Genomic DNA, 25,919 nt, shown 5'->3' with positions numbered 1-25,919 from the left:
AAACTGCGTGGTTGGTAGCTGTGCACCCACGGAACCTTGGCGTACACGTGATTATCAGCCTCAACGGATTGCCTGGTTGGACAACGTAATAATACCGTCTTGGCGCTGGGAGTCTCTGGCGGCTCATACCTCAATGTTACAAGTGATTGATACGAAGGTCAATCAGCCTCAGAGGCACTTCGCGACGGGAGCCAGCCTTGAGGACATCTTTCGCGTCCATGTCAGTGGGTTTCCATGGTGAAAGTTGGGGTGTTCCGGTCTTTTATACGGAGTACTCTCTTTTAGTACCCTTCCTTTTTTAAGGGTGTTCATATCTGTACGGACCCTAAAATCGTCATTTGACCGTTCGGAGACTGTGTTTTGGATTTCCGCAGACGGTTGAATTCCACCTATCCTCAGGTTCGGATTTGTTCGCATATGGAAATCATTATAATGCTGTCAAGCCATGGCTGGAAATGTCGACTTCAACGCCTTGAAGGCTCGTGCAATTGAGTCCGGCCTCGACGAAGAAGCCGTGACTGTGAATACCCGTGCTTTGATAGACAAGGTATTGGCCAGATACTCGGGAGAATGGTATGGTGACCCTCTGAGAGTGAGCTACTTTTTCTTTTCTAATAATTTAAGATAGGACCGTTTTGCGGGAGCTCCTTCAAAACGCCGCGGATGCCTCGGCCACGCAAGTTATCATTAAGCTAGAAACCCTTCCCTCGACCGCCGTGCCAATCCCACCCACGGACGATGCAGCTGCTTCCATAAAACATGTTATATCCCATCATACTGTCAAGAGCTTAATTCTCAAAAATAACGGTATTCCTTTTAGTGCTAACGATTGGTCTCGATTAAAGCGGATCGCTGAAGGAAACCCCGACGAAACAAAGATCGGAGCCTTCGGGGTTGGCTTCTACAGTGTATTCTCTGAGTGTGAAGAGCCATTTGTGTCCTCCGGGAAAGAAGCCATAGCCTTTTACTGGAAAGAAAATGCTCTGTTCACACGTCGTCTGCAGCTTCAAGATCAGGATTGCTCCCCAGACACAACGTTTGTTCTGGATTACCGTAATACTACTTCTCCAATACCCGCTCTTCTGCCATTATGCCAGTTTCTTGCGAGTAGTTTGACCTTTATTGGTCTCCAGGCAATCGAGCTTTGGCTAGACGGTTGGAACCTGTTGAAACTGTCCAAAAAGATTGCACCCGGTCTTTCCGTCAACATACCAAGGGATGTCCAGACGAAAACTTCCGAAGGCCTGATGAAGGTTCAAGGTGTCACACGGGAAGTTGTCCAGCTTGATGCTAGCTGGATGCCCGCTGTTGAATGGAAATCGCCTACAAATTCCTTTAGGTTTGAAGGAACCCGAGGGGATGATAACACAAGTTCTCTTCGAAGCTTTTTTTCCCGTCTAACCCGATCTGCCGGTGGAAAGCTAGCTGACAACACAGCGGACAACGGCAAGCCTTCCCAGGCCCCTATTCCTGAAAACCTCACCTTGTTCACGTCATCTTCGGTGTTTTTACACATTAACACCGCGAAAATACAAACGTCCGTTGGCCATTCTTTTGGACAGGAATTGCTCCGGGCAACGAAAAAGCCGGCCCCAAAGTTCACCTCCCTCGCGGTCTTAACCTCTTCATTCGCTTCTATGCAGCTCTCCGACGAGTCAGGGACGTCTAATACAAAATCAATATTCGCCACAGTCCTGCCCTCTAAGTCTGGCAGGGTTTATATTGGATTTCCAACCCACCAAACCACTGGTATGGGCGCTCATATATCGGCCCCTTCCATCATCCCCACAGTTGAACGGGAGAGCATTGACCTTAATGCGCGCTGGGTGTGCACGTGGAATACAGAGCTTTTGCGTGCATCTGGCATTGTATGTAGGATTGCCTGGGCGGCAGAAATGGCTACCATTAAAGATCGGATTGCCTCTCTGGCATCACGATCAGGGCGGACCACACCGCAGATGGACGATATTGTTCCAGTAGTTCCAGAGGCTGCACATATATCCAATCAATTTGTATTCCACCAGTCTACCCCAGCCACTCAAGTCGCACAGGTCATTGAAAATTCGTTCTGGACATGCAGCCAAAACGGATATCTTGAGGTGCTCTCCACTTGTGGCGTTCTTCCAACTCACAAAATTCGTCTTGCACCAAAAGATCTAAGCTTTATGGACTCAATACCTGTTATTCCTGATTCTCTGATGGATCAGTCTAAGGGGTTCATATCCAGAATAATTGACTTTGGGCTTATTACCGACATCACGGTCTCTGATATTAAAAGGGAACTCGAGTCAAAGCCTCTAAGTGCCAAACAGCTCAGTGAATTTCTTTCCTGGCTTGTAGAGAAGGCAGTTAATCATGAATTTGACCGAGCCACCATTAACGCCTTGCTAAGTGTTGTGGTAGCAAACGACGAATTAGACGGGGTACCTAGTGGTATTCTGGTCCTGAGAGATATCTCAAGCTTTCTTAATCCATCTCGAATTCCCGCAGATCTACCGATCCCTTCGTCGGTCATGCCTTTTAAGTATACCAAAAACCTTCAGGCGAATCAGCTGAGCTCACTTGGTTGGTATGAGCTGCAAATAGATTCTTGGGTCCGTTGGTTGGTTGAAAGCGATCTGAGTTCTTCTCTACCTCTAGAGCAGTGCATAACGCGGACACCATCATTCTCGGCTCGAATTTTGCCTATTGTCTCCAAGCAATGGGACGGTCTATCCCCACAATCGAAAACGGCTATTAGCAATTTACTTCAGCAGCATACTGTTGTTCCAACCAGATCAGGAATGAGGAAGCCTCCCGAGGCATATTTTCCTTCTGTGCGCTTATTCGAGGACCTACCCGTGGTTCATGGGCTGAACAACGTCAAGGAAAAATTTTTGGTGGGCCTTGGAGTCCGGAAAACTGTCGACCTTAACGTGATTTTTGAGCGGCTTCTCGGTGCTTCCACCGACACCAAGGAGGACAAGGTGAACCGGCCACGGTGGAGTCATGTTGAACTTATTAAATACCTCACTACTGTTCGCAGTGACATACCAAAAGGCGATATTGCAAAGCTGAAGCAAGTGAGGTTTTGCACGGCTGAGGCGAATGGAGCTACCGCAATGTCCGACAAACGATACAGAGTGTGCGAGCTTTTTGAACCCAAGCAGTCACTGAGGGATCTAGACATGCCCTTGTTGTACTGGCCTGGACCATATCCGTCTGGGAGTGCAGAAGCACAATTTTTGACACTGCTAGGTCTCAGGAGCTATCCTTCTGCCCCGGAGCTAGTTCAATTGATTGCACAAGCCGCCTCTGAGAGGAATATTCACTTGAGAGACAAAGCCCTGGCCTATTTCATCGGCACTCATGTTATAAATGGGTATGGAGATTTTGACTATGCAAAAGTTACTCTTCCCTTCCTTCCGCTCGAGGATGGGACGCATGGCGCTCCAAGCCAGTGTTTTACGGATAGGGGAGCATTGTTGTTCGGTTTTAAACTGCTCAGGAGAGACCTCGAAGCTCACGCCTCAAAATTTGGGGTGAAACAGCATCCTCCAATTAATGACTGTTTGAACATCTTGGTTCGAGAGCCTCCTAAGTCGGCAAGCCAGGCCAAAGAGCTTTTCCAATATTTTGCCAAGCGCCTTGCTGAAATCAACTCTTCCACCGCAGACCGCATCGGTCGAGCTGCAATTGTTCCCACAAACCGCGGCCCCCAGCCTGGTCGAGGCCATACTGAAAAGAAATCTGCCAATCTGATTCACATTGCGCCACAAGATTGTTACCTCGGTGGCAGCGAGGATTATATGGATATCTTTGACTTCGTGGATTTTGGCGCCGAGGCTAACCTGTTTCTCCTTGCCTGTGGGTCGAAGAGAGAGCCTACAACGGTTGAACTGGCTAGCATGCTTGTAAAAGACTACGCTAGAATTGTCGATAAACTGCAGAACCCGGAAAAGTACCTGAAATTATTGCGGAGCATTGCTGACAATATGGATCAAATCAAGAGGGATCGAAACCTCATTAGAGACATGAAAAAAGTGAACTTTTTATTAGCAAGCAGGGAATTGCCATCCAAAACAAAAAGTGAAGGAATTGACGACGCTCATGAGGAAGAGGAAGCTCTAGTCAGAGAGTGGCAGTTGGTCAAGGCAGCGGATGCTGTCATTGTCGATGACTATGCGAGCTTTAGTTTATTCAAGGAGAGTGTACTCGCGGCGCCGCAGGAGGAGGCTTTAGAAGACATGTATGTTCAACTTGGAGCCCCAAATTTGGGCAGCATTGTTGTGGAAGATGTTCGCTGTGGTTATGCTGCTCCGGACCAACGCAATGCGATCAAGTTGCAGAAACAGATACATGAGCGAGCACGGCTTTTCTTACACGACCTTCCCAAAGAAGTAATAAAACACGACGCAAAGTGGCTTGAAAATCATTTAACAGTTCAAGTTGTGCAATCTATATCATTGCGACGTTCGCTACGTGGGCGGAACACTGGCCATGTCGAGAAACGAAGCGCAGTGGTATCAAGAAGACAGAATAACTCTAACCCTATTCTCTGCATCTCCCCGGGTGACATCAATTTCTATCAGGTTAGCCAGGCCTTGGTCCATGAGATCTTGTTGAGGCCCAAATTGCATTCCACACTTACTCTCGAAATGTTGTTAAAAACCGATCTGCTTGAGCTTCGTGTCAGAGGCTACAACGTGGAAAGAATCCTCCGACAGAAGGCTGCAGCCGCAAAAATGGCGGAAAGTCAGCGACAGATGCAAGTAGAAGAAGATCGCAGACGGCTCGAGCAAGTTGAACAGGAGAGACAACGCAGACAAGAGCAGGAACTCAATGAGAATGAGAACCTCCATCCAATGCCTGGTGTCTTCCCTGACTTCATTCCGAATTTCCGGCCGAACCGGGGTGCCGACTCATCACTGACATCTTCTAATAATGACGGAGGTATGGCAGGCTTCATCTCAGGTCTCGGTCGCCGTTTTGGTTTGGATGAGCTCCTTCGAGGTGGCAATTCCGCTCCCACAGACCGAAGTTCCACCCCCAGTACACCTCCACCCCCTTATACGCCTCAGCAGGAGAATAATCCAGATAATCCTGGGCCTCATTCTGGAATTTCACCTAGTATACTGCGGCAGAACTTAACCACTGCCATTACGCGCTGCCGTCCCCATGGTCACTCGGCAATTCAGAGTACGAGGCAAGTGACCCAAATATCAGATGCGAAATCATATTGCGATGAACAACCTGGCCATGACTTGGTTCAGGTTGCCAATATCGCTGACACCACTCTTCGATTCTTCTTACCCCGATCCTCCGAACAGCTCTCCACCTTCTACAAGACACATGAAGCTGCTCTAATTCATTTTGCCTCAATTCTGATGGACTGTGCTAGCATTTTTGGGCTTCGAAAGGATAGCATCAGTGTTTTTTGCGAACCGAATGGCAAGACCATCGCTTTTAACCACCAAGGAAGCATCTTTTGCAACTTCCACTACTTCCAAAATTTACATTTGGCCAAAGTAACAGAAGGCAGTCGAGCTGACACGTTGGTGTATTGGTGGACAATATTTTGTCACGAACTAGCTCATAATATTGTGGAACTTCACAATTCTGAGCACAGTTACTATACGTAAGTTTGAACTTCATAATCTTGTTTCTATGCTTGACATTGGCTGACTGTATGTTCGTTCATAGTGAGAGCTTTGTAATGGAGTATTTTCCTGGGATAGCGGCAAAGCTCCAATCTTATCAGAATGCTCGCTAATTTAAGACGTATGACGATAACTCCTATGGCGTATTTCTCGTGGTTTGGCGTCGATTTCTTCAGAGGTGCATCTAGCATTCCCCGATACAGATTTTTTGCTTCTTAAGAACAAGACGGTTTACGGGGACCGTGGATACATACAACTAGAGTGAAGTGGGTTTGTATCTATTTATATGTTGTGCGTTAACAGATCGTTTATTCTACTTTGACGTTTCTCGTTCCCAAGCGCGGATGGCTTCTTTCTCGATGAAAGTGGGAAGCATGGAGCGAAAGCTTGAGCTTTCTTTTTCTCCGCTCCGCTCTTTCTTCCAAGTTAGATGAACACAATCACAATGCAACTTCCTCTGCATTGAACGGTCATCGCTTGAGAAGGACGAGAATATCTTTTCTTGGAATTCATCTTCTCTTCTTATCATATCCGTCTTTGATATTGCTCTAGTATTTACATTGCTATCTTGTTTGATTTTTACCCTGAATTCGAAACCGGCCATTCGTTTATCAGCACACTCTGTTTCTCGTTTCTGCGTAAGACATCTATTATTATGCCCTAGCAGTCTCTCTCTCTTTTCTTCGCTATCCCCTACCAGCCACCTGAGGGACCCCTTTGGAAAAGCGATTGTCTCTTCCCAACTTGACATAGTCGGTCACATTTAGGTTATATATGCTGTTCGGCACAGGTAATTCTCTAACTGAACGATATTTCTACGCCATATCTACCCGGAATCAGTACTTCCGTTTCCACTTGGCGGCAAGATGAGTGAAAAGGGCGAAAGTTTTCGTGGCGAAGTTTCTCGACCTGCAAAGATTCTTTACATTAATGCATATGATGCCCCGTCCAGCGATCTCATTTCTCAGCTGCAGCGTAATCTCGGCGTGGACGTTGATGTTTGTGACCGTGTTAAAACACTGGGCATCAAAGGGTGCATTCCTGCCTTTCCGTTATATGATGCCGTTGTGGTAGGTCTGGGTGACGATTCGGACGTTTGGGAGGGATCTCTAGCCGAGCTTTGGGATTGCGAAAAGGTTCCTATGCTTGCAGTCGGCGTGCCCTTTCTGGATTTCTGCTTTGAGCACCATGCGGGAATTGAGAAATTTCCACGATCGCTAGATGGAACACACCTAGATTTGGTGCATTGCGGAGAGAATATATTTAAAGGCTTGGGGGAGTTTAAAGTGACACCGTTCTATAATTATCGGGCTGGGATTCGGCATCTAACAGAACGTCGCGTGGTGGATCACCAACATGAGGATAACTGGTACCCAAGCACGCGATGCTCAGAAATCGCACCTCTTGCTTGGTGCTCTATTCCAAGTGAAAACCAGTCGGCGTTGATGGCGGCTCACCACTTGAAAAATCCTATCTGGGCCATTTATTTTCGTCTTGAAGCTTGCAAGCCAACTCAACTCGGCTCCGAGCTTTTAAAAGGATGGTAGAGGAAAGTTTTAATATATAATAAACATGACCGATATAAAGCTGACGGCCAAGACTTGCCAGGAATTGGGAAGGTATTACCAGGGGTATATAAAAAAAAAATCGATCCTGGCCCTCAGCTGATAAAATGGTGCACCTCATCGACTAAAAGTGTCGCAGCGAGTCATCCCCTTGTCTCAATTGACATCTGAGAAAATCTGCGAAATCGTCGGCGTGCCAGCTACAGAGAGTGTAGTCTTAAAGACTCTAAGGTACACGATCATGTCTGTACGGAGTTGTGGTGCGTGGGTGTTAGAATATTCTGCCAAGTTGGGTACGTTGTTCGTCAATCGACTCTCCAGTCACAATCCGGAATCGTGGAAAACCACAGCCTCCGGTGTAACCAAGGCCATTCGATTTATAGCCCACATGAGAAAAGCTTCCGGAGGGCATCCGGGAATTCCATTTTGGGGCGGGTTCATGGGTGTCTTTTCGTATGAAATGGGGATCGATATATTGGGCATTGACGTGCCATCCAATGACAAAGGCGAAGCCGATACGTGCTTCCTATGGACAGAAAGAAGCATAGTATCGACCACAAACAAAGAGAGGTCTACATACAGTCCCTTTGCCGATCGGATAATAGACAAGGCGAATGGCTCGACTTAATGATGTACCGGCTCAGCCACTTTTTGTGTTATCCGTCGCTAGATCATGTTTTCCTCAATCTTTCCACCACGGCACTGGGCAACATCCAACGCGGAATGTATATACTCCAGATTAATCACACCCAAAACGAGCTGGCAAACCTGATGGTGGAGGGTTCGAAAATCACTTTCCCCGGCGAAGAGACATACAAAAGGAAAATCCGGCAATGCCATGATCATATTCGTGCTGGCGATTGTGACGAGCTTTTGTTGGCTGCCGAAGCAAACGTCACACTGCCATCATGTAGATATTGGGAGACATCATCCGTACGGGGTTGGATCCTGCTCAAGCAGTTCATGAAATTCCATCCGGCAAATTTCAGCGCATATATGAATATCGCACATTCGAAAGTTATTGGTGGCGCCCAGAAAAGTCTACTTCGCGGCAGTAGAAATGAGAAGAGATCTGGATTGCTTCCTGAAAACGAACCGGAAAAAGCCCCCGAAGAAGAGCCTGAGAAGAACCCCGAGAAGAGACTTAAGGATACTGCCGATAAGGAAGTTGAGGACTTGTTGACCAACGCAAATGGGTTGGCGAAAGACAAAGTCTTCGTAGATCGACTCAAAGGCAATTTATCCAAAATTTCGAAGTTACGAGACGCTCAGATCGAAAAAGAGGCGGAACACGAAAACAAGTCTGATATGTATCGACTGCCCAGGAATGGCGAGCCAGAGGCGTCGTCTTCAGTGCATCAAGGAGGGAGTTCTACCGCAGACAACGCATCAAGCAGTGGCCAACATTCGATATGCGATGATCCCCCTTCCGATTCACGCGCTTCAGATGGTATGTACTCGGAGATTTTGAGGAAAATAGAGAATCGTCCAAGGGGTGCCTTCTGCGGCGTCGCAGGATACATGGATGTCGGAGGTGGTTTCGAGTTTTTGGTTCTTGGTCACGCAGCTTTTACTTGGTCCGCACCCGGAACACCCGAAATTTGGCGGGTTGGAGCCGCCGCAACCATCAGCGCCAGAAGCACCGCCCAGCAAGGATGGGATGAAGTGCGGGGAAGATTGGATGCTCTACTGCAGATATTTCGCCATCGCCTTGATTCTGAGGTGGACGAGGGAGATCCAGAAAGGGACCGAGGTCTTTTTTCACAGGAGCAATGTTCTGAAACATCTTCTCAGGCTTCTCATTACTCCCAAGATGATAGAAGTTCTGCAGGGAAGTGGAGGTCTGGGAAGAAGAAAAAGAAGAAGAAGAAGAAGGGCAAAGCCTAGGGGATTATGGTTGGCAATCGATATCCTTAGATTGTATAATTATCAATAATCTGATGACGTTTTTATGGTTCTAGAGAGTGTAAGTGACTTCCTGCTACGTAGCTATCAGGTCTTCATCAGTCTGTGCATCGTGACTTTCCTCTAATTAGGGAATGTATACTCCGTACTCCGTACATGTACAGACAGTGACAGGCACATTGTACGGTTGGCAAGCGATGACATCAACGCCCCTTGTGGCCCTGGCTGCGGGGCGGAACGCAGCTCAGGGGTACTCCGTACTTAACTCTACGGGGCGAAATTTATTCCACGTAATATGTACTCCGTACGGGGTTCTCCGATTTCAGCCAAGCTTACTCCGTACTGGCGTCCGTGCTCCCGTACAAGCACAAACTTCCACAATGGCTGTACGGAGTACCCTACTGAACTCCTTGTGGGCATCTAGGTACAGTACGGAGTACACCGTACCCGCTAAACTGACTCCGTACGGAGTACTGTATGAAGTAACTACAAAAGCTTTTCGGCTTTTAGCTTTCGGCTTTAGCTTTCATGCTATCAAGACGTCAAATGTTCGGCTTGGACTCCTGGCCCGTCTTCCTGAATAGTCTCCCAGGGAACAGGACAGCCTTCTTTATGGAAAACCACTGATATGGCATGCTGAGACGAGAGTAAATCATTTCACCAGGCCAGATAACTGCTTTATCGCAAGTAAACCACCCCAGCATCGCCCTCCTGCTTCTCATTGGACACCCACCGGTTCCCCTCTTTCTCTACTCCTCTTTCTGAGAGAGAGCGCCTTTCCATCGAGTCTGCTCTTTGTGCTTTGTATGCTGCAGAGACAGTTTCTCGCAGAAGATGGATATTTGAGCCTGTTTGGCCATCCTTTGTTGTCACGCTCTGTCTTTATTTGCAAATATGCCAAACCTTCTTTCGCCTCAACGACACAGACCTTGCTCAAAATAGGCGGTGGCTTCTGGGTCAATCTGGTTTGCGTACTATTGAAAATAATCATTCCACCTTTTTTTTTTTTTTTTTTTTTAAGTTCCTCCTTTAACACACTGCTGATAAGCTGAATCGTCTAGTCTTCGAATATCCTGTGATTAGTCTTACCTTAAGAGCTATATCAACTTGGACTTCCTTTCCTGAGTGACGAGGAAGTAAGATGGAAATCTTTTGCCGCAATGTCCCTGACCAGGTTCAAGAGAAGCATTTGAAGAAAGAGTTTACGGCTATTCTCGCGCAGTTCTCGATTACCAGCTTCAGTTGCCGAAAGGCAGGGAAGAAAAATGCGTTTCTCACTATTCTTGACGTTCAGAAGGCCCAGAGGCTCATGGATGTTCATGGTCAAGATGAGCAGAAGAAGAGAAGACCGGCTAAACCGCTTAAGATGTTTGGCCGACCCATTTATCTCGAGAAGGGCCGAAACGAACCGGATGAATATGCCCTACGTGCATTGCGGTTTGAGGAAGAAAAGAGACTAGCCGCCCTAACTACTAGCAACATAGCTAATACACCGCAATCATCGCTGGTTGATGGGAAAAGCGCTACCGTACAAGTGAAACGCTTTCCTGTCACAACCATGTCTTGCGGTTTTTGGGATTATCAGCGCGGTGATCCTGTGTTCGTTGAATTCTTCCGATGTCCAGGTACTGGAAACATGCTTTTCGGGAAATCGTCACTTCGTGTCACTATGAAGAACGTTGCCCCGTCGACAGATTACTATTTGGAGTTTTCATACTTGAATGTCCAGAGCATACATATCGGGACATCCCAGCAAGCCACCATGACAATTTTGACCGACATCGCGCCCCGATATTACATATCTGACCCCATGGAAAAGGCAAAGGCACAAACGGCAAAATTGCTCAACAGATACGCTCAAGTTCCAACTAAGCGCAGAGTTGGCAATTTCGGCGGTGATCATGCGGTAACTTCGGGGATCTGCTTTTCGTATCGATTCGAATTGTGGTACCGACATACTTCTGCAATTCGAAGGCTTCGTGATGATGACCACCTTCCTCCGATCGGCACATGGGCCGATCGCCGAGTGGTTTACCGATATCCTTTCACTGTTTTTAAGGAACAGTTTGACCTTTTCTTGGAAGTGCAGCAAATTCCTTTCACCCTCAAATTTCAAATTGCCAAATTAGTTTGGAACGGAGAGATGAGTCCCATGAAGGCTTTACAGTTCTATCCGTTCATTAAGCGTTCACGAGATATCCATGGGCTCGAGGTCGTTATTGAAGCCCTAAAGAAATTGACCACCAACCTGGAATATCCGAGCCCCGATACGCATGAATCCGACGTTGATGTGATCGCATTGGGAACTCTCTTAGATCAGATGATTGAAAGGGTAGACTTTCAGGACTCCACCCGCTTAAATCTTGTCCATCCGAATAATGTGAAAGTCCACCGAGCTCAGGTGACACCGAGTGGGACATATCTTTATGGGCCCAATATTGAAACAAAAAATCGTGTTTTGCGTCAATATAATGACCACATTAATAACTTTCTTCGTGTTGAATTTGTGGATGAAACGGGTGATCCTGTCTATTTTGATCCCCAAGCTTCACTCCACAATATTTTCCACGAGCGCTTCAAAGGGGTTCTAAAACAGGGCATTAAAATTGGAGGTTGTCATTTTAGTTTCCTGGGGTTTTCCCATTCTTCTTTGCGCAGCCAGACGTGTTGGTTCGTAGCGCCCTTTACAACAAGTAGCGGTGAGCGTTTTGATGCACAAAGCATCATTCAAGGCCTTGGCTCCTTCAGCCATATCTATTCCCCAGCAAAGCTAGCAGCAAGGATTGGGCAAACTTTCTCGGAGACGCAGACATCCATTGCAATTCCAGAAGACGCCGTTTTTTTGAACGAGCCCGATATGAAGCGAAATGGGAGAGTCTTTAGTGATGGAGTGGGTACATTCTCACCACGTCTTTTGTATAAGATTTGGAGCGAGTACGCTCTCCGAGAAAAAGTAAAGCCAACAGTTTTCCAGATACGATTTGCTGGTACGTTATTCATCCCCTTTTCGCCCGTTTCGATCCTTTCTCTGTCCTGCGCTGGCACCTCTGATGGAAGAGGTTTCTTTCTAATCTTTGGAGGCTGACGTTTTGTTGTCCTACTAGGAGCTAAGGGCATGGTGTCTCTAGATACTCGGCTTAAAGGGGAGCAGCTGAGATTGAGAGAATCTATGGTGAAGTTTTCAGCAAGGCGTGCTTTCAATATTGAGGTTTGTGGGTCTGGAATTCGGGCGTTGCCATTCTACCTGAACGCTCAGATCATCAAAATACTTGAAGATCTGGGTGTACCTCCTACAGGTTTCATAAAGCTTCAGTCCGATGAGATCGAACGCCTTCTTTCAGTTGGAAAGTCTGCTTCGAAGACCTCGCAATTCTTGGAGGAGTCAAGTATTGCGAAGGAAGTACGTGTGCCATGGCTCATCGAGATTCTGCATGGCCTTGGGTTCCATCATGATCAGGATCCATTCCTTCGATCGGTTGTTCAGCTAGCTATCTTCTTCAAGATGCGTGATTTGAAGTATCGAGCACGGATTCGGGTGCCAGAGGCTGTTACTCTTTATGGGATCATGGATGAGACGGGGTACCTAAATGAAGGAGAGATCTTTTGTACCTTCTTGAACGAAGAGGGCGGTCGTGAGATCCTTGTTAGAGACCAGGTTATTGTCACTCGGGCCCCTGCTTTACACCCCGGGGACGTCCAGTATGCAAAGGCCGTCGATGTCCCAGAGAATTCGCCTCTTCGCAGTTTGCATAACTGCGTGATTTTCAGTCAGCACGGGTTTCGCGACTTGCCCAGCATGCTGAGCGGAGGTGATCTAGATGGTGATCTCTACAATGTTATATATGACGAACGCCTAATGCCGCCATGCACTTATCCTCCTGCCAATTATCCAAAGGTTGAAGAGAAATTACTCGATCGAGAGGTACTTAGGGATGATATCATTGATTTCTTTGTCACCTTTATGCAGCAGGACCAGTTGGGCCGTATAGCCACTATTCATCAAGCCATTGCGGATCAGAGGCCCGCTGGTACCTTGGATCGAGACTGTTTGCTGCTTGCAGAATTACATTCAGTAGCGGTTGACTTTTCTAAGAGTGGAATACCGGTAAGAATTTTTATTCTAGGTGCGACTTAACAGGAGGTGACAGATTGCTTACCTTTTTAATTGCAGGTTGATTTGACTCGTATTCCTAAACGGCCTCGCTATTATCCAGATTTTATGGCCCCGAGCCCTCGTATCAAGATTGCAGATAGCATTGAAGTCGTCGAGGAAGAACAATATCTTGCTGAAGACGAAGACGACGATGAGGACGAGAGACCTCAAAGGCGCTACTATAAAAGTAATCGTATTCTTGGGGTCATGTACCGTAATATCAACGAGCAGGAGTTCCTTAATGCCGTTCGAAATGCCAGCAAGTTAAGGCGAGATGACAACACGCTGCTTAATGCTATTTGGGACTATGTGGCAAGCGAAACGGAAGGCTTTCAATGGGATCACCTTGTCGAGGATGGTAGGAAAGTGAAAGATATGTAAGTTTCCCTTATCCTATCGACTGCGGAATACTTTTCTAATCGACATCATATTGTTAGCTATGAGGATAAGCTCCGAGAAATCATGCAGCAGTATTCGAAGACGCCGTGGAAGAGCTCCCTGACGGAAGTCGAAGTTGTCATGGGATCCATTCTCGGACAAAATAGCAAGCAGAGTAGACGTGATAAAGAGGCATCTCAATCAATGCGGGAAGGTAAGTCCCTCTAAGCCCCAGTTTGTTCCTGGCTCTATTTCTGACTTAGCTGTATGTTTACAGAATACCAAGAGTTAGTTAATTTTACCATCTCTATGCTAACCGATAGGGACTCCGGCGGCGACGACTCCCTTGAGCGCTCAATTGCCTCTTTTTGGCACGCATTACATGGGAAGTATAGTGGATCGAGGAGCCAAAAAAAGGTGGCGTTGCTGAGTTTTCCATGGATCGCCGCCATGGTGTGTTTGCAAGAAGTCGATAGGTTCCAGAGAGCAACAGTGCCCTTCTAAGGCTCCAGTATCGGCATATTTAGGAGCCTTTTAATGGTTGATTTGTAATGGAGATATGTTTATGGTCACAATAATGGGCAACTAGTTAAAGGGTTTCATACTGGGGAGTATCACTGTATGCTATTTGTGTAATACGGACTGTACTCCGTAATTTTGAGGTGCCAACAATGACGGAAGGTATGATTAATACTGCGCTGTACTTTACCTGATCAGAATCTATGGCAGCATACCTACCATGAGTCTCTCAAGGCAGGTAATTTCATGTGAACTGAACTCCCCTTGGTGACCCTTGTACCGCAATGCCCTCCTCAGAGTGAGCCAACAATGGATATGTTGTTACAGCACCTGGAAAATATGGGGTTTGAGCGTTCATAATGTGCTTAAGTGCTGCGCTAAAGCTAGCCATCAATTGACTTCAAAATTAAAGTATGACGAAGAGTTCAGGAATACATTGACGGTTTCCCCGCCGAGAAGATGCGCCCTGAGCATCGCGAGCTCAAAGAGCGGAAGTTCGAGTTACCCCTGAAGTCTTGGCGTTAGGTAGTGGATGACATCACGGGTGCAAACAGAGCAAACAGCCTTTTCGCTCCTGTCGCATCCAAATCGCGCTCCGCTTCGACCTCCGCAACGCCCAGCAGGGAGCTTCATACAGAAAAACTATACCCATTTGTCTCCGCACAGATGGAGCCCTCACCAGATGTGCCTCTGGAAGAGATAACATGGCATTCTCCGCAGCATGTTCAGATGATGGGTGGTTTTCTCCACTCCAACAACAGTACGCGACGGCCAACCCTCTCGCAAAATCGCCATTTGTCTGCGCATATTCCGGTGACCATGCTGACGCAAATCCGTTATAGTTCTCTTCTACTTTGCCGAATCCCCCTTTTTTGATCCTACGTCGAACAATGCGTCCCTCGCCCTCCAGGCCATGCATAATGAGAATCTCAGACCTTTCATTGAGACGCGCGGAGCATTCGAAGGGAGGCTGAAGACCATGCAAGGCCTGGAGTTTATAGTCGCGCATGATCCGTTACTAGAGGCGGCTGCTGCCAATGCGGCTGCCGTGGCGCGCGGAGAGCAGCCCAAGGAGGCGTCAAATGTATGGGTGATTAGAAAGCAGATGAGGAGGCGGTCGGCGGCAATGGGCGGGCAGGATGATGTACAGGTTTTGGCGACGTATTTTGTTGTTGGGGATTCTGTGTTTATGGCACCCTCAGTCTGGAGCGTAGTGGGGAGGAGGATGGTATGTGATTCGTATGTTCCATCATGCACCGTTTGTTAACCGAATGCTAACTTTTCATTTCCTTGTTCGAAGCTCTCGACAGTTACGTCGCTGACAAAAGTCCTTTCCACGGCATCAGCTTTACTTACATTCTCCCCCTCCTATGGACATAGCTATCTCCCACACGTACCAAAGTCCCTTGAGCCCACACAACTTGGCCAACAATCCGCACAGCAAAGCAAAGAAACAACGCCTATGCCTGATATGTCTGGGGATAAAACCACGTCAAGATCTGCGCTTGCAGATGCATCAACAACCACATTAAATGCCTCTTCTTTACAAGACGCCCGGGATTTTGCGGAGACCCTCAACCTCCTTGCTCGTTATGGCAATGAGTATATAGACGAAACACCGCTGGCCGGCGAACCAGGGTCGTTTATATTTACCAAAGCCTCAGCGTCTGTCGCGGAGCAATTGTCCGTCGCCGGTGCCGGCGCTCAAGCATCACGGCAGAATATCCGGTCAGGAGCAACAACACCAGTGCCGTTTGGGGCAGGAAGACCGGCGAGTGTACAGCCAGACTCTACGAAGGGGAAAGCGGCGGATAGGCCTCCTGCGGCGACCAAGGACAAGGGAAAGAAGAGGAAATCCAAAATTGGATCGATGAGCCAATGAAGACCCGGAGTGGCCTTCATTTTGAAATTCTGAGAATGTGGGCTCTTCATTCCCACATAGCAAGGCGTTCGGATAAGAATATGTGTCGGCGATGATTTACATGTACGTATCTATACTGTCCATTTCATGGATACCATGAATGTCCACCTAATCTCTTTCAAATGTTAGCCATGCAACGATCTACATACCGTCCCAATGTCAGTGATTCAGTCGGCATCGCACCTCCCGGCACCCCTCTCCCTCGGCTAGACTTGTGGCAATGAATGTAGCTCAATCGCCAAGTCATCAGCAAACCTTTAGGCTTGACTGCTGACTATTCTGGTAACTTTTAGGCACAGATGACACTTAAAGGTGCAGTTTTAGTATCAGCTTCTAAAAAGGCTTAACAAAAATGCAACATAGCTCTAACTACAACTTAGGGCGGAAAAAGACGCAGAGAAATGGAGGCCTCCGTATTTTTATTTCAGTTTCTGGGGTAGTGAATCAGCCTCCAACACCATTTGGCACTGACTTCTACCGTCTTCAGCATTCACCTGCTGGTTTCAAAACATTCATCTTGTTTCCCTCTACAGAATATTCCTCACAAAACCTCTATGTGTGCTATCCGGTGACCTCTCCGACGTAATTTGCTTTTTAGGACGGGAAGTAAGATCTAGAGCTAGTTGAATGCTCCTCTAGACATCCAGGTTTGAAGCAAGTACCGCCGGCATGTCTCTCATATTGGCAGCCCTACATGGAATAAAGTTAAGGCACAAGTGCTAAACATGCTCCTATCGGATAGTTTAATGGACCAGGGTCTCGTATGGTTTACATTTTCAGATCCCATGCTGTCATCCTGGTCTATACAGCAATCAAAGAGGTGTTTATCTTGTTTCTGCTGATATCGTGTGTTAGTCGTTCAATAACTCCTGGCATCAGTTTGCGGCAATAGGCTATTTAATCCATGCGTGGAATATGTTGCAGGAGAGATCCAAATTCGGCGTCATCTCTTCTATAGCCAGAGGGTATTGATATGTATATTCCTCTCTGGGCCAGGTATGGATAATAATGTACTCCGTAGATGTCTGATAAAAGAGTAGTGGCCAAAATTTCTCAGGTGAAATTAATGCCTTTTGTGGGAGTGAAAGATAAATCATGAAGCGGGAAACAACATGGTGAGATCTGTCAACATAGTATGTTAGTCTGCTGGATGTCTGGTAGTTGGTTGTTTTTGCTACAGAGTTCGACAAGACCTAGGGTGACTGCGCCTCTGCTCCCCGCATCCATCCCACCTTGTATATTTATCGACTTAAGGCACAACATCACGTTCAGCCAGCTACCAAGCCAAACTCCCAGTTTTTCCAATTTTCCGCTTCTTTAAGATTGGCAAATCAATAGAGATCACTGCAATAATCCCACTTCTCAGATAATGACCGTTCCCATGGAGCAGAAACGCCCTGTTGTCTGTGTCTTGTAAGCTCCTTACACCAGTTCTCCATCCGCAGCGTTGTACTAATACTTAGCGACTTCATCTAGCTGCGGCTCTAAGCCCGGAGCAAACCCAGCATATCTCGCAGCCGCACGCGCTCTTGCCCATGTCTTTCATAAAGAAAACATAACTTTGGTATATGGCGGCGGGACGGCCGGTATCATGGGCGAATTAGCTCGGACGCTGGTATCCCTCTCCGGTCCGGAATCAGTTCAAGGAGTAATTCCATCAGCACTGGTTGGAGTCGAGAACGGGTACAAAGCCGATTCGGCAGCTCGTTCGCAACGCGACGGAAGTTCGGAAGCTATCGGCAAGGCACCTGAGCGCATTGTTCCTCAGTCTTCTTCCCTAGAGAAAATCAACTCTGAATACGGCGTCACTACCATTGTTCCGGACATGCATACGCGTAAACAAGAGATGGCCAAGAAAGTGATTGCTGGAGGACCTGGGTCGGGATTTGTCGTGCTCCCGGGTGGGTTTGGGACTTTGGAAGAGGCTATGGAGATGATTACATGGAATCAATTGGGCATTCATCACCGGGGCATTGTCCTGCTGAATATAGACGGATATTGGGATGGAATCATGAGTTGGATTAGCAAGTCTGTGCAGGCTGAATTTGTGAGTGAGGCGAATAGTAAGATCATAGTGGAATGCAAGGATGCGGAGCATGTCTTGGATGCCCTGATGAAATATAAACTTAGTGAAGGGCGGTACCGGCTGGAGTGGGAGGGAACAAGGGAAGACTGTAAACCATAGTGATGTGGTAATGAGCTATGGGTTTTTATGGTGACAATAATACTCGATACAATGAGAATTGGAAGTGATTCATTGTCAGTTGCATAGCAATTAGCTAACAGAATGCTCCAAAGAATGAGCAAATCAATCATTTGAGGCTTTATGAGATGAGCAAACTGACATGAGACATGGGTATTGGCAAATCCATCTCATTACCCGTAGCTAAACACCGAACCAAGGCAAAACAAGGATAAGTTAGCAAACACAATGTCTATCAAAGGCATTATCAGGAGTCCACTTCCATCGATTCTCCTCCCTGAGGTTCTGTGGTGGAGGTGACGGCTTCGCCCGTGCTCGCCTCCAAGAAAGCTGTGACGTCCTGGCCATCGTACACCTTGAAGGTATCCATCTTCCCCCTTGTTGCCTCTGTGCCAATACCCGTGACCCCCACTGTGGTATTATCAATCGTCAACTCCTTATCCTGGGACAAACTCTCTTTCAATGCCTTCAGAGCGTGATTGATTAATTCGTCCCGTCCACAATTTGCAAATTCATCCAAATGCTTTTCTAGATATGTGCGTGCCATTTGGCTTCTTGCCCCAATCGCGCAGGCAAGCATCTCCTGTGTCATGCCAGAGGGCTGGAATTCAAACAAGTGAGGCCCAGCGTCGTCAACCCCCGCGACCAGCAGTCCCACGCCATAGGGTCTCCTCCCGTAATGCTGTGTATTTGTCTGAGCACGGTCACCAATCCGACTAACAATGCGTTCTACAGGGATGGGGCGGCCGTATGTCATCTTTGAGGAGAGAGATTGTTGTTTCATGAAATTGGAGAGGACACGAGCGTCTGACGCTAAGCCGGCAATGGCAATACCCATGTGCGAGTCGATTGCGATGACCTTCTTTTGGTAAGAAGAGAGTTCTTCTGCGTTTCTCTATCGTGGGTCCATGTTATGTTAGAATCATCGAAGAGTAGAAAGCAAGCAGGCGTGGAGTTGAGCTCCATGCTGGCGCCTATTTTAACATGCCTTGAGCGCGGCTAATACTGCATGTGTTTTGCTGACAATTCCAACCACCACCGAACCTTGCTTGACGGCTTCTTGTGCATATTCGACCTGAAATATTCTCCCTTGCGGAGAACTACAAGCGCATCAACCAAGTCAGCATCTGTCGCGAGCCCAGTGCGAGAACGGATTGGACTTACAATGTGACGGAGTCGTTGTCATAATTATTCCGAAACATATTGAATCAACAACCTGAAACGCAAGCCTTAGCAATGAGAAATTTCGAACTGCAGAATTGGGTACTCAAGTTCTAGAGGTGTAGAAAGGAAGCTGTTGATGGAAAGGGATATCATGATGCTCGCCAAGGCAGAGAGCGACGACGACGTGCCAACAGAGCTCTTGTCCACTCCGGGCTTAGTGCAAACCCTAATGTGCGCCATTCCAGTTTAGCGGATATACTACGGAGGTGCGTCTCAAAAGTCTTTGCCGCGCTAGTAATTAGGCTAGTACCAGAAATACATTGAACCCCACCAAATTAGTATGGATCAACCTGTACCTTGATCATGGATTCATTCCTCCTCTTGTACATCCTCCCAAGTATTCATATCTCCAAGATGTAAAGCTGCTAGAGTCTCTGCAGCTTCTAATCTACTAGCTAAGCAATCCCTTCCTAGATTCTGCTGTTTTGAGATCTTTCCCTTTAAACACTGACCTTTATACTCTCAAGAACCCTTATAACCACCCTCTCTATACTCATTCCCTCCCTCAAGCTGTATAATCTCTTGAATATAATGTGGAATTCACTTAATCCACTGTTGAATCTTCTCTTGTAAAAGCTCATTCCAGGCTTGCAGCCAAACATTCTTTGCAGTCTTGATTTTGTGTGGAGCTCCATGAGAAGTCATACACCTTTTCATCCACATTCAAGCAGGCTTCAGATAACATTCTTCCAGTCATCTAGAGTCCAATCCTTATGAATAATAGCAAATTTCAGTCTTTTCTCTCTTATAGACTCAGTTAGACCAGGTTTCCAGGTAGGTTTGACATTAATAAAGCCATAACACTGCAGAATTTGCCAAACACTTGAGTGGGATATATCAGATTCAAAGACAAGAATCTCAGTAGATTTCTCTCAGCTAGCTCTATCCTTGCAAATCAAATTCAATATCTCAGATTCTTTACTGGAATCTATCTCTTTAGAACATCCTGACTTGCTTTGCATCTTCAACAAATAAAATATCAATTCACTGGTTCTCTTGAGACTTATAGCTGTGGTCTTTGGCTTGTTTTTCAATCATACAGAGGGTTTTAGCAGGAATTCCTAGAGCAGTAGAGACTTTATTGACTGGTATTCCCCAAGAGACTAAAGCTAGAGCTTGGATGCGAATAGCAATTGGATGAAACTGATTATTTTCAGGCATTGGAAATTATAATTGAGATGAGATTCAAGCTGGCGATTGTTTTGAAATCAGAAGGTACATGTAGGTCCGTAGTTATTTGGTTGGGGGGTATTGTACTTTTGATACAGCTATAATTACTAGCGTGAGTAAAGACTTCTGAAACACACCTCCGTACTCGATTTGCTCCGAGCCAAAACTCATAAAGGGCTGTGATGGTGGACTCGTCTGGGATATGTACGGAGTATACCAGGTAGACAATGTTACGGGACCCGGAAAAAGCACAAGGCTACGCCTACTCCTTCAAGGCCATGTAGACGAGCACGGAGTACCTCTTAGTTCTTACAACCTATTTCCCGGCATGCGAAACCAGGGAGTAATCAGTATCCTGCATACTCTGGAGACTCCTCGGTTGGATACATAGACCAATTCACGCTAAACTATCTTAAGGAAATTCTAGCTTACTACATACTCCGTAGATAACTGAGTTACACGAGTTGGGATAAACATGTCGGTGTAGGTCACGTGGGGAAACGCTACCCGGAAACCCTCGTTAGCTCCATCGCCGATGACGCTGTTGTGGTTGGAGTGGCAGGCAGGCAGCTTGATGGTGAATTTGAAGATCACCAACAAGGGCTTTGAAAACTACGTTTTCCTTGATAAAGCCAGATTCAAGTGGAATTTGAATATATCTAGCTTTCCTAATTCCTTGTTTTGCCCAAATTTTGGCCTTGCGCTCTTCGTCAGCGGAACTTCAGCCGCCTAGTCCTAAACCGTTCCCTCACACACCCGACTTAAGACTGGCATCATGACGCCCGGGTTAAAGACCATTATTTCTCTTTCGTTTGTATGTCCAGATTGTCCGATAGCAACCGGTCGAACAATGACTGACTCACGGCTCCAACATATAGGTCCTTGCGATCGGTTTTATTCTGGTCATCCTTTCAGCCGCAGTATGGCATAATTTCCTTCCGCTCCTTGTCGTCGCAACCTATGTGATCGCACCACTGCCAAATTGGATATGCGGGCGATGTGCCAATCCGGATGATTTTATGGAGGCGCCTGGTAGCGGGGTAGTTGACTTCGGACGATGGTTGACGGGATTCTTCGTGGTGATGGGAATTGGTATGCGTTACCTTTTATACCCATTACTTTCTCTCGCAAGGAACTCTATTTTACGCTGTTTCTAATGCTAACGATTGCTTCATGTAGCCCTGCCGGCGATCTTAGCTCATACGGGTGCGATCCAGGTTCCGGCTATGATTATGTCTGTTTTGGGGGGGCTCTTAATATACGGCACGATAATCAGCTTCACTATGTTTTTCCAGGAACAAGAAGAATTTTGAGCGTTTTAGAGTGATATCGCTGTTCGAGTGTGTCTCGCCTCCGCATGATAAGGTTCTGTTATGTCACGTTCGGTTGCTTGTTCTGAGTATCTCGGTGTAAAAGGCGTAACCTTTTTTTGCTTTTCATTAAGCGGCTCTATTCCATACCTGCCGATATTTCTTTATCTAGGGATTCCGTGAGCTCCGTGCTTAGCTGTCGTCACAATCTTGACTTCCTCATACCGCGGGTTCGCCGGGGTATTCAAGCGACGAGTTGCATTCTAATAAAGTTCTGGATTGATGTACATTAGTATTCTACGGGTTTAGCATGGTCTATCATGTGTATCTATGGCGTTCACAGTTTTCTCTTTTGCAGGGCAGGTTTCGTCCTGATTTCTGTTTGATAGGCGCCGACCTCTACCTTTCCTCCACGTGACTACGCGTAAGCACCATAGCGGATTTTGGGGGGATTCGGAAACCGTAGATCTACCGGTTCCGATACGTGGATTTTGGGATCAATATATATCCATGGAAACCGTAGAACCTTAGTATATTTTTATCTACATTTCCAGCTTGGAAACATTCCGCGCACTACTTTTGGTTTATCAACCATTACAAGTGGATTAGAGTGGATTACAGAGTGGATTACAGAGTGGATTACAGAGTATATTACATGACTATTTGCAAATTCACTATGTACAAAAATTGATCTAAAAATGATTCAACAAGCATGTAGGATCCTAGGAATCTAGGAATTGATTCAACAAACTTGTAGGATTCCTAGGGGTCTAGGAATTGATTCAACAAGCATGTAGGATTCCTAGGGGTCTAGGAACTGATTCAACGAGCATGTAGGATCCTAGGAATCTAGGAATTGATTCAATGAACTTGTAGGATTCCTAGGGGTCTAGGAATTGATTCAACAAGCATGTAGGATCCTAGGAATCTAGGAATTGATTCAACAAACTTGTAGGATTCCTAGGGGTCTAGGAATTGATTCAACAAGCATGTAGGATTCCTAGGGGTCTAGGAACTGATTCAATGAGCATGTAGGATCCTAGGAATCTAGAAATTGATTCAACAAGCATGTAGGATCCTAGGAATCTAGGAACTGATTCAACGAGCATGTAGGATCCTAGGAATCTAGGAATCGATTCAATGAACTTGTAGGATTCCTAGGGGTCTAGGAATCAATTCAACGAGCATGTAGGGTTCCTAGGGGTCTAGGAATCGATTCAACAAGCATGTAGGATCCTAGGAATCTAGGAATCAATTCAACAAACTTGTAGGATTCCTAGGGGTCTAGGAACTGATTCAACAAGCATGTAGTATCCTAGGAATCTAGAAATTGATTCAATGAATGTGTAGGGTCTGAAGATCAAAAGGATGAATCTATCAACAAAACCATCAGCAAATCCATCAATAATCAATCTAACTAGGTAATCAACTTAGCAAATCTCAGGAGCTAGGTAGGGTGGTTGATTGGTAGGTTGGTTGATTTTGGAAGGAAAAATCAACATGAAAGAACAAACAAAGCCCTTTGATCTTGAAAGATTTTCAAAGCTATACCATATTTAGTTAGGAAGCCTGATCAAAAACCTCAGCTGGTGCATGATACATTCCAAATTTTATATGTTTCAGACCCTTTATACATATATGAGAAGAAATGGTTGCTATACTGTAGATCTACAGTTCTCAGTTGAGAAACTGGTGGTTGTCGGATAAACGTTTCCCGAAGGTTGCCCAGAAATCTCATTTTTCCGGTATGGCAGAGTCATCACCATCTTCGGATAGAACGCGGTAACCTGTAAAATCAATGTGACTCTAGATGAAGGAAAGCAATTAAAATTCGAGGACATATACTGGGAGCGCACTAATTAAAACTGTTGCTTTGACCCCAACTTTACTTCGGCATGCGTTAACAACCCCACTTCACTATGGAGGTCTGGTCCGGGGTCATCACGGCAGACTCTCTAACACTTGATGGTACGCTTGTTATTCAAATATCTTGGATCAAACTGATTTTATACCTAGGAGTGCGTTTACTTAATCCGCTCTCAAGTAACCAATGCGATATCTCGAAGGCAAAGCTGATCCTCCGCTCGCTGGTCGACCCTACTCTCGTCCCGCTTTTTGCTATCACGGGTCCCGCATTAGAGGTCCATATTTCGAACACTGCTACTAGAGACTGGATTAGAAGTAGGCTGTTGCATAATGTGCATTTGGATTCTGAGGATCACCCGGACGAAGAATTCTGTACGACTAAGCAGTGCCCGGTCGGCATTTTACTTGCAGTGGAGCATCTAGATAGTAATGCGCACGCGCGGAAAATCAGCGACCTCCTTATATACGGCATTTTGTCATCATCTGAGTCCGACACACAACAACGATACGACTCTTCTTCACCCACGCGGGAATTACGTGTATATGCAGCACCGATATGTTCTACCCTTGTTGTAAAAGCTCGTTCCCTACCCTCTCCGCCCCTTACACCATCCGAGGGTAATCACGCCGACGGAGCAGAGATCCCCGAGTATGCCGAATTCCTTTCAGACCCTCTTGCTCCCAGTCCTAAACGGAAACGCGTTGACACACTCTTCGAAGCGGCCGATGAATATCACAAGAAGGTACGAAGGAAAGGCATGATTGCCGTTTCTGAGTATATAGAGAAGAGCAGAGAAGCCTCGCCGAAGTTGCAATTTCCGTACCCGAGAGCGAAAAGGGAGCCTCAAAATGATACCAGTATCCTCTATGGCTCTCAATCGAACCCAGGGAAACAAACTCTATGTGGTGCAGGAACCAGAGATTCCAGCCTACCCAGACAATTCTCAGGGGTATCTCGTCCGCGCTCAATGAGCATAGCAAGCCGGAAATCCACTCCCTCGGCGTCTGTTACGACCAAAGAATGCTCCCAGATATCCGCAGGCGACTCTTCCATGGAGAATATATTATCCACAAACAAAGGCCTTCTCACCCGAACCATACTAACATGCATGCGTATGTATGGCTATCATCGAAACGCAAGCGCGTCCCGGGCGAAATTTGAACTCAATCGTGATTCCACTGACTCGACAGCTTTGAATAATTCGACAACGGAGTTATTACAGCCCGCCGCGGACGCCGAAGAGGAGGACGAATTCAAGACAATGTATCACGCAACGTACCGCGCGTCGACATTTGCCCTGCGAAAATTCCTCAACATTAAGAGTCCTGCCTCAGGAGCAAAGCTGCATTCTTCTATTTCATCACGCAACGGCCCAGAAGGGAACACGCCCAGTGTTCCAGTTTTGGACAGGGCGAAAGCCACTGACGTTGTTGATTCAGTCCTGAAACTCTTCTGCGAAGAGCCCGGATAGCTATGTCCGTTTCATGGTTACGTCCCTAGGACCTAAAAAAAGAGAAATGATTAATGATTATGACATGAATGACCTCCAACCAAAAGAAATTTCGAATGATTATATTTTCGTGCAGCCACATCTCGCCGTCTTTGTTAGATCCTGTGAACTTTGTATACCGATAACTATTCCCTCCCCTACAGCCTAAATTTCTGTACATTCTGGCTACGGGCTCCTATACAGCCTGTGGAACATAATTTTATAATTTAACCGCAACATAGATCCCTTTCATAAGCGCTCGGTATTCTCGATGAAAGATCATTGGCTTTATTCTCTCTTTCGCGGAGGAGACGCCATAGCAGAAATGGGGAGGATTTGTAAACCGTTGATCCACCAGCGATACTGATGGAGGACTTGTATGCTTGTCATTTACTAAGCTACCTAAAGGGGAATCTCGGCTAATCTATGTGGGTCACGTGAGTGAGGTGCTAGTTGGATTACCTAACACCCCCCCAATGCAACAAGCTCCAGCAGCAAGCAAGAGCCACAAAGATCCAAAGCTTCCAAATCTCTCAAATCTGTGATAAAAAATTAATTACAGAATCCAGATTTATT

The 25,919-nt window shown here is 46.5% G+C and overlaps 10 protein-coding genes across 10 annotated transcripts; 8 read left to right on the top strand and 2 right to left on the bottom strand.

The window, feature by feature from the left end:
• Positions 1-179: 179 nt before the first annotated feature.
• On the top strand, positions 180-5,752 carry D8B26_000684 (uncharacterized protein; the record flags this gene model as incomplete). Its single annotated transcript, XM_003071050.2, has 3 exons — positions 180-573; positions 629-5,617; positions 5,683-5,752. The coding sequence occupies exons 1-3, from the start codon at positions 446-448 to the stop codon at positions 5,750-5,752; spliced, it is 5,187 nt and encodes a 1,728-aa protein (XP_003071096.2). The 5' UTR covers positions 180-445.
• A 200-nt stretch (positions 5,753-5,952) lies between these two features.
• On the bottom strand, positions 5,953-6,390 carry D8B26_000683 (uncharacterized protein; the record flags this gene model as incomplete). Its single annotated transcript, XM_066123306.1, has 1 exon — positions 5,953-6,390. One exon carries the CDS (start codon positions 6,388-6,390, stop codon positions 5,953-5,955), a length of 438 nt encoding a protein of 145 aa, XP_065979380.1.
• A 115-nt stretch (positions 6,391-6,505) lies between these two features.
• On the top strand, positions 6,506-7,186 carry D8B26_000682 (uncharacterized protein; the record flags this gene model as incomplete). Its single annotated transcript, XM_003071049.2, has 1 exon — positions 6,506-7,186. One exon carries the CDS (start codon positions 6,506-6,508, stop codon positions 7,184-7,186), a length of 681 nt encoding a protein of 226 aa, XP_003071095.2.
• A 981-nt stretch (positions 7,187-8,167) lies between these two features.
• Positions 8,168-9,091, top strand: D8B26_000681 (uncharacterized protein; the record flags this gene model as incomplete). Its single annotated transcript, XM_003071048.2, has 1 exon — positions 8,168-9,091. One exon carries the CDS (start codon positions 8,168-8,170, stop codon positions 9,089-9,091), a length of 924 nt encoding a protein of 307 aa, XP_003071094.2.
• A 1,142-nt stretch (positions 9,092-10,233) lies between these two features.
• On the top strand, positions 10,234-14,344 carry D8B26_000680 (uncharacterized protein). Its single transcript, XM_003071047.2, has 5 exons — positions 10,234-12,096; positions 12,214-13,214; positions 13,281-13,639; positions 13,700-13,854; positions 13,918-14,344. The coding sequence occupies exons 1-5, from the start codon at positions 10,251-10,253 to the stop codon at positions 14,142-14,144; spliced, it is 3,588 nt and encodes a 1,195-aa protein (XP_003071093.2). The 5' UTR covers positions 10,234-10,250; the 3' UTR covers positions 14,145-14,344.
• Positions 14,345-14,825: 481 nt separating this feature from the next.
• On the top strand, positions 14,826-16,273 carry MED6 (Mediator of RNA polymerase II transcription subunit 6; the record flags this gene model as incomplete). Its single annotated transcript, XM_003071046.2, has 3 exons — positions 14,826-14,919; positions 15,002-15,387; positions 15,460-16,273. 3 exons carry the CDS (start codon positions 14,826-14,828, stop codon positions 16,039-16,041), a joined length of 1,062 nt encoding a protein of 353 aa, XP_003071092.1. The 3' UTR covers positions 16,042-16,273.
• Positions 16,274-17,311: 1,038 nt separating this feature from the next.
• Positions 17,312-19,181, top strand: D8B26_000678 (uncharacterized protein). The gene is made up of 2 exons (XM_003071045.2): positions 17,312-17,493; positions 17,557-19,181. The coding sequence occupies exons 1-2, from the start codon at positions 17,450-17,452 to the stop codon at positions 18,263-18,265; spliced, it is 753 nt and encodes a 250-aa protein (XP_003071091.2). The 5' UTR covers positions 17,312-17,449; the 3' UTR covers positions 18,266-19,181.
• D8B26_000677 (uncharacterized protein) lies at positions 18,522-19,574 on the bottom strand. Its single transcript, XM_003071044.2, has 3 exons — positions 19,448-19,574; positions 19,272-19,383; positions 18,522-19,178 (listed from the first exon to the last, which is right to left on the bottom strand). Exons 1-3 carry the CDS (start codon positions 19,483-19,485, stop codon positions 18,531-18,533), a joined length of 798 nt encoding a protein of 265 aa, XP_003071090.1. The 5' UTR covers positions 19,486-19,574; the 3' UTR covers positions 18,522-18,530.
• A 1,878-nt stretch (positions 19,575-21,452) lies between these two features.
• Positions 21,453-21,990, top strand: VPS55 (Vacuolar protein sorting-associated protein 55; the record flags this gene model as incomplete). The annotated part of the gene is made up of 3 exons (XM_003071043.2): positions 21,453-21,491; positions 21,556-21,769; positions 21,857-21,990. 3 exons carry the CDS (start codon positions 21,453-21,455, stop codon positions 21,988-21,990), a joined length of 387 nt encoding a protein of 128 aa, XP_003071089.1.
• A 1,916-nt stretch (positions 21,991-23,906) lies between these two features.
• On the top strand, positions 23,907-25,325 carry D8B26_000675 (uncharacterized protein; the record flags this gene model as incomplete). The annotated part of the gene is made up of 2 exons (XM_066123305.1): positions 23,907-23,955; positions 24,004-25,325. The coding sequence occupies 2 exons, from the start codon at positions 23,907-23,909 to the stop codon at positions 25,323-25,325; spliced, it is 1,371 nt and encodes a 456-aa protein (XP_065979379.1).
• Positions 25,326-25,919: the final 594 nt, after the last annotated feature.

The sequence above is a fragment of the Coccidioides posadasii genome, chromosome 1 (genome assembly GCF_018416015.2).
Source record: "Coccidioides posadasii str. Silveira chromosome 1, complete sequence".
Classification (NCBI taxonomy): domain Eukaryota; kingdom Fungi; phylum Ascomycota; class Eurotiomycetes; order Onygenales; family Onygenaceae; genus Coccidioides; species Coccidioides posadasii.
The sequence above is the reverse complement of the archived record's forward strand: the minus strand, read 5'-3'. Positions and strand labels throughout refer to the sequence as shown.

Excerpts from the sequence above, each read along its gene's own strand:
- D8B26_000680 (XM_003071047.2), top strand. The coding sequence starts at position 10,251 with ATGGAAATCTTTTGCCGCAATGTCCCTGACCAGGTTCAAGAGAAGCAT. Across the intron at positions 12,097-12,213 it reads TTTCCAGATACGATTTGCTG|GAGCTAAGGGCATGGTGTCT; the intron begins GTACGTTATTCA and ends TTGTCCTACTAG. Across the intron at positions 13,855-13,917 it reads ATCTCAATCAATGCGGGAAG|AATACCAAGAGTTAGTTAAT; the intron begins GTAAGTCCCTCT and ends GTATGTTTACAG.
- D8B26_000678 (XM_003071045.2), top strand. The coding sequence starts at position 17,450 with ATGACCGTTCCCATGGAGCAGAAACGCCCTGTTGTCTGTGTCTT. Across the intron at positions 17,494-17,556 it reads CGCCCTGTTGTCTGTGTCTT|CTGCGGCTCTAAGCCCGGAG; the intron begins GTAAGCTCCTTA and ends GACTTCATCTAG.
- D8B26_000677 (XM_003071044.2), bottom strand. The coding sequence starts at position 19,485 with ATGTTTCGGAATAATTATGACAACGACTCCGTCACATT. Across the intron at positions 19,384-19,447 it reads GACAACGACTCCGTCACATT|TTCTCCGCAAGGGAGAATAT; the intron begins GTAAGTCCAATC and ends ATGCGCTTGTAG. Across the intron at positions 19,179-19,271 it reads CAGTATTAGCCGCGCTCAAG|AGAAACGCAGAAGAACTCTC; the intron begins GCATGTTAAAAT and ends GACCCACGATAG.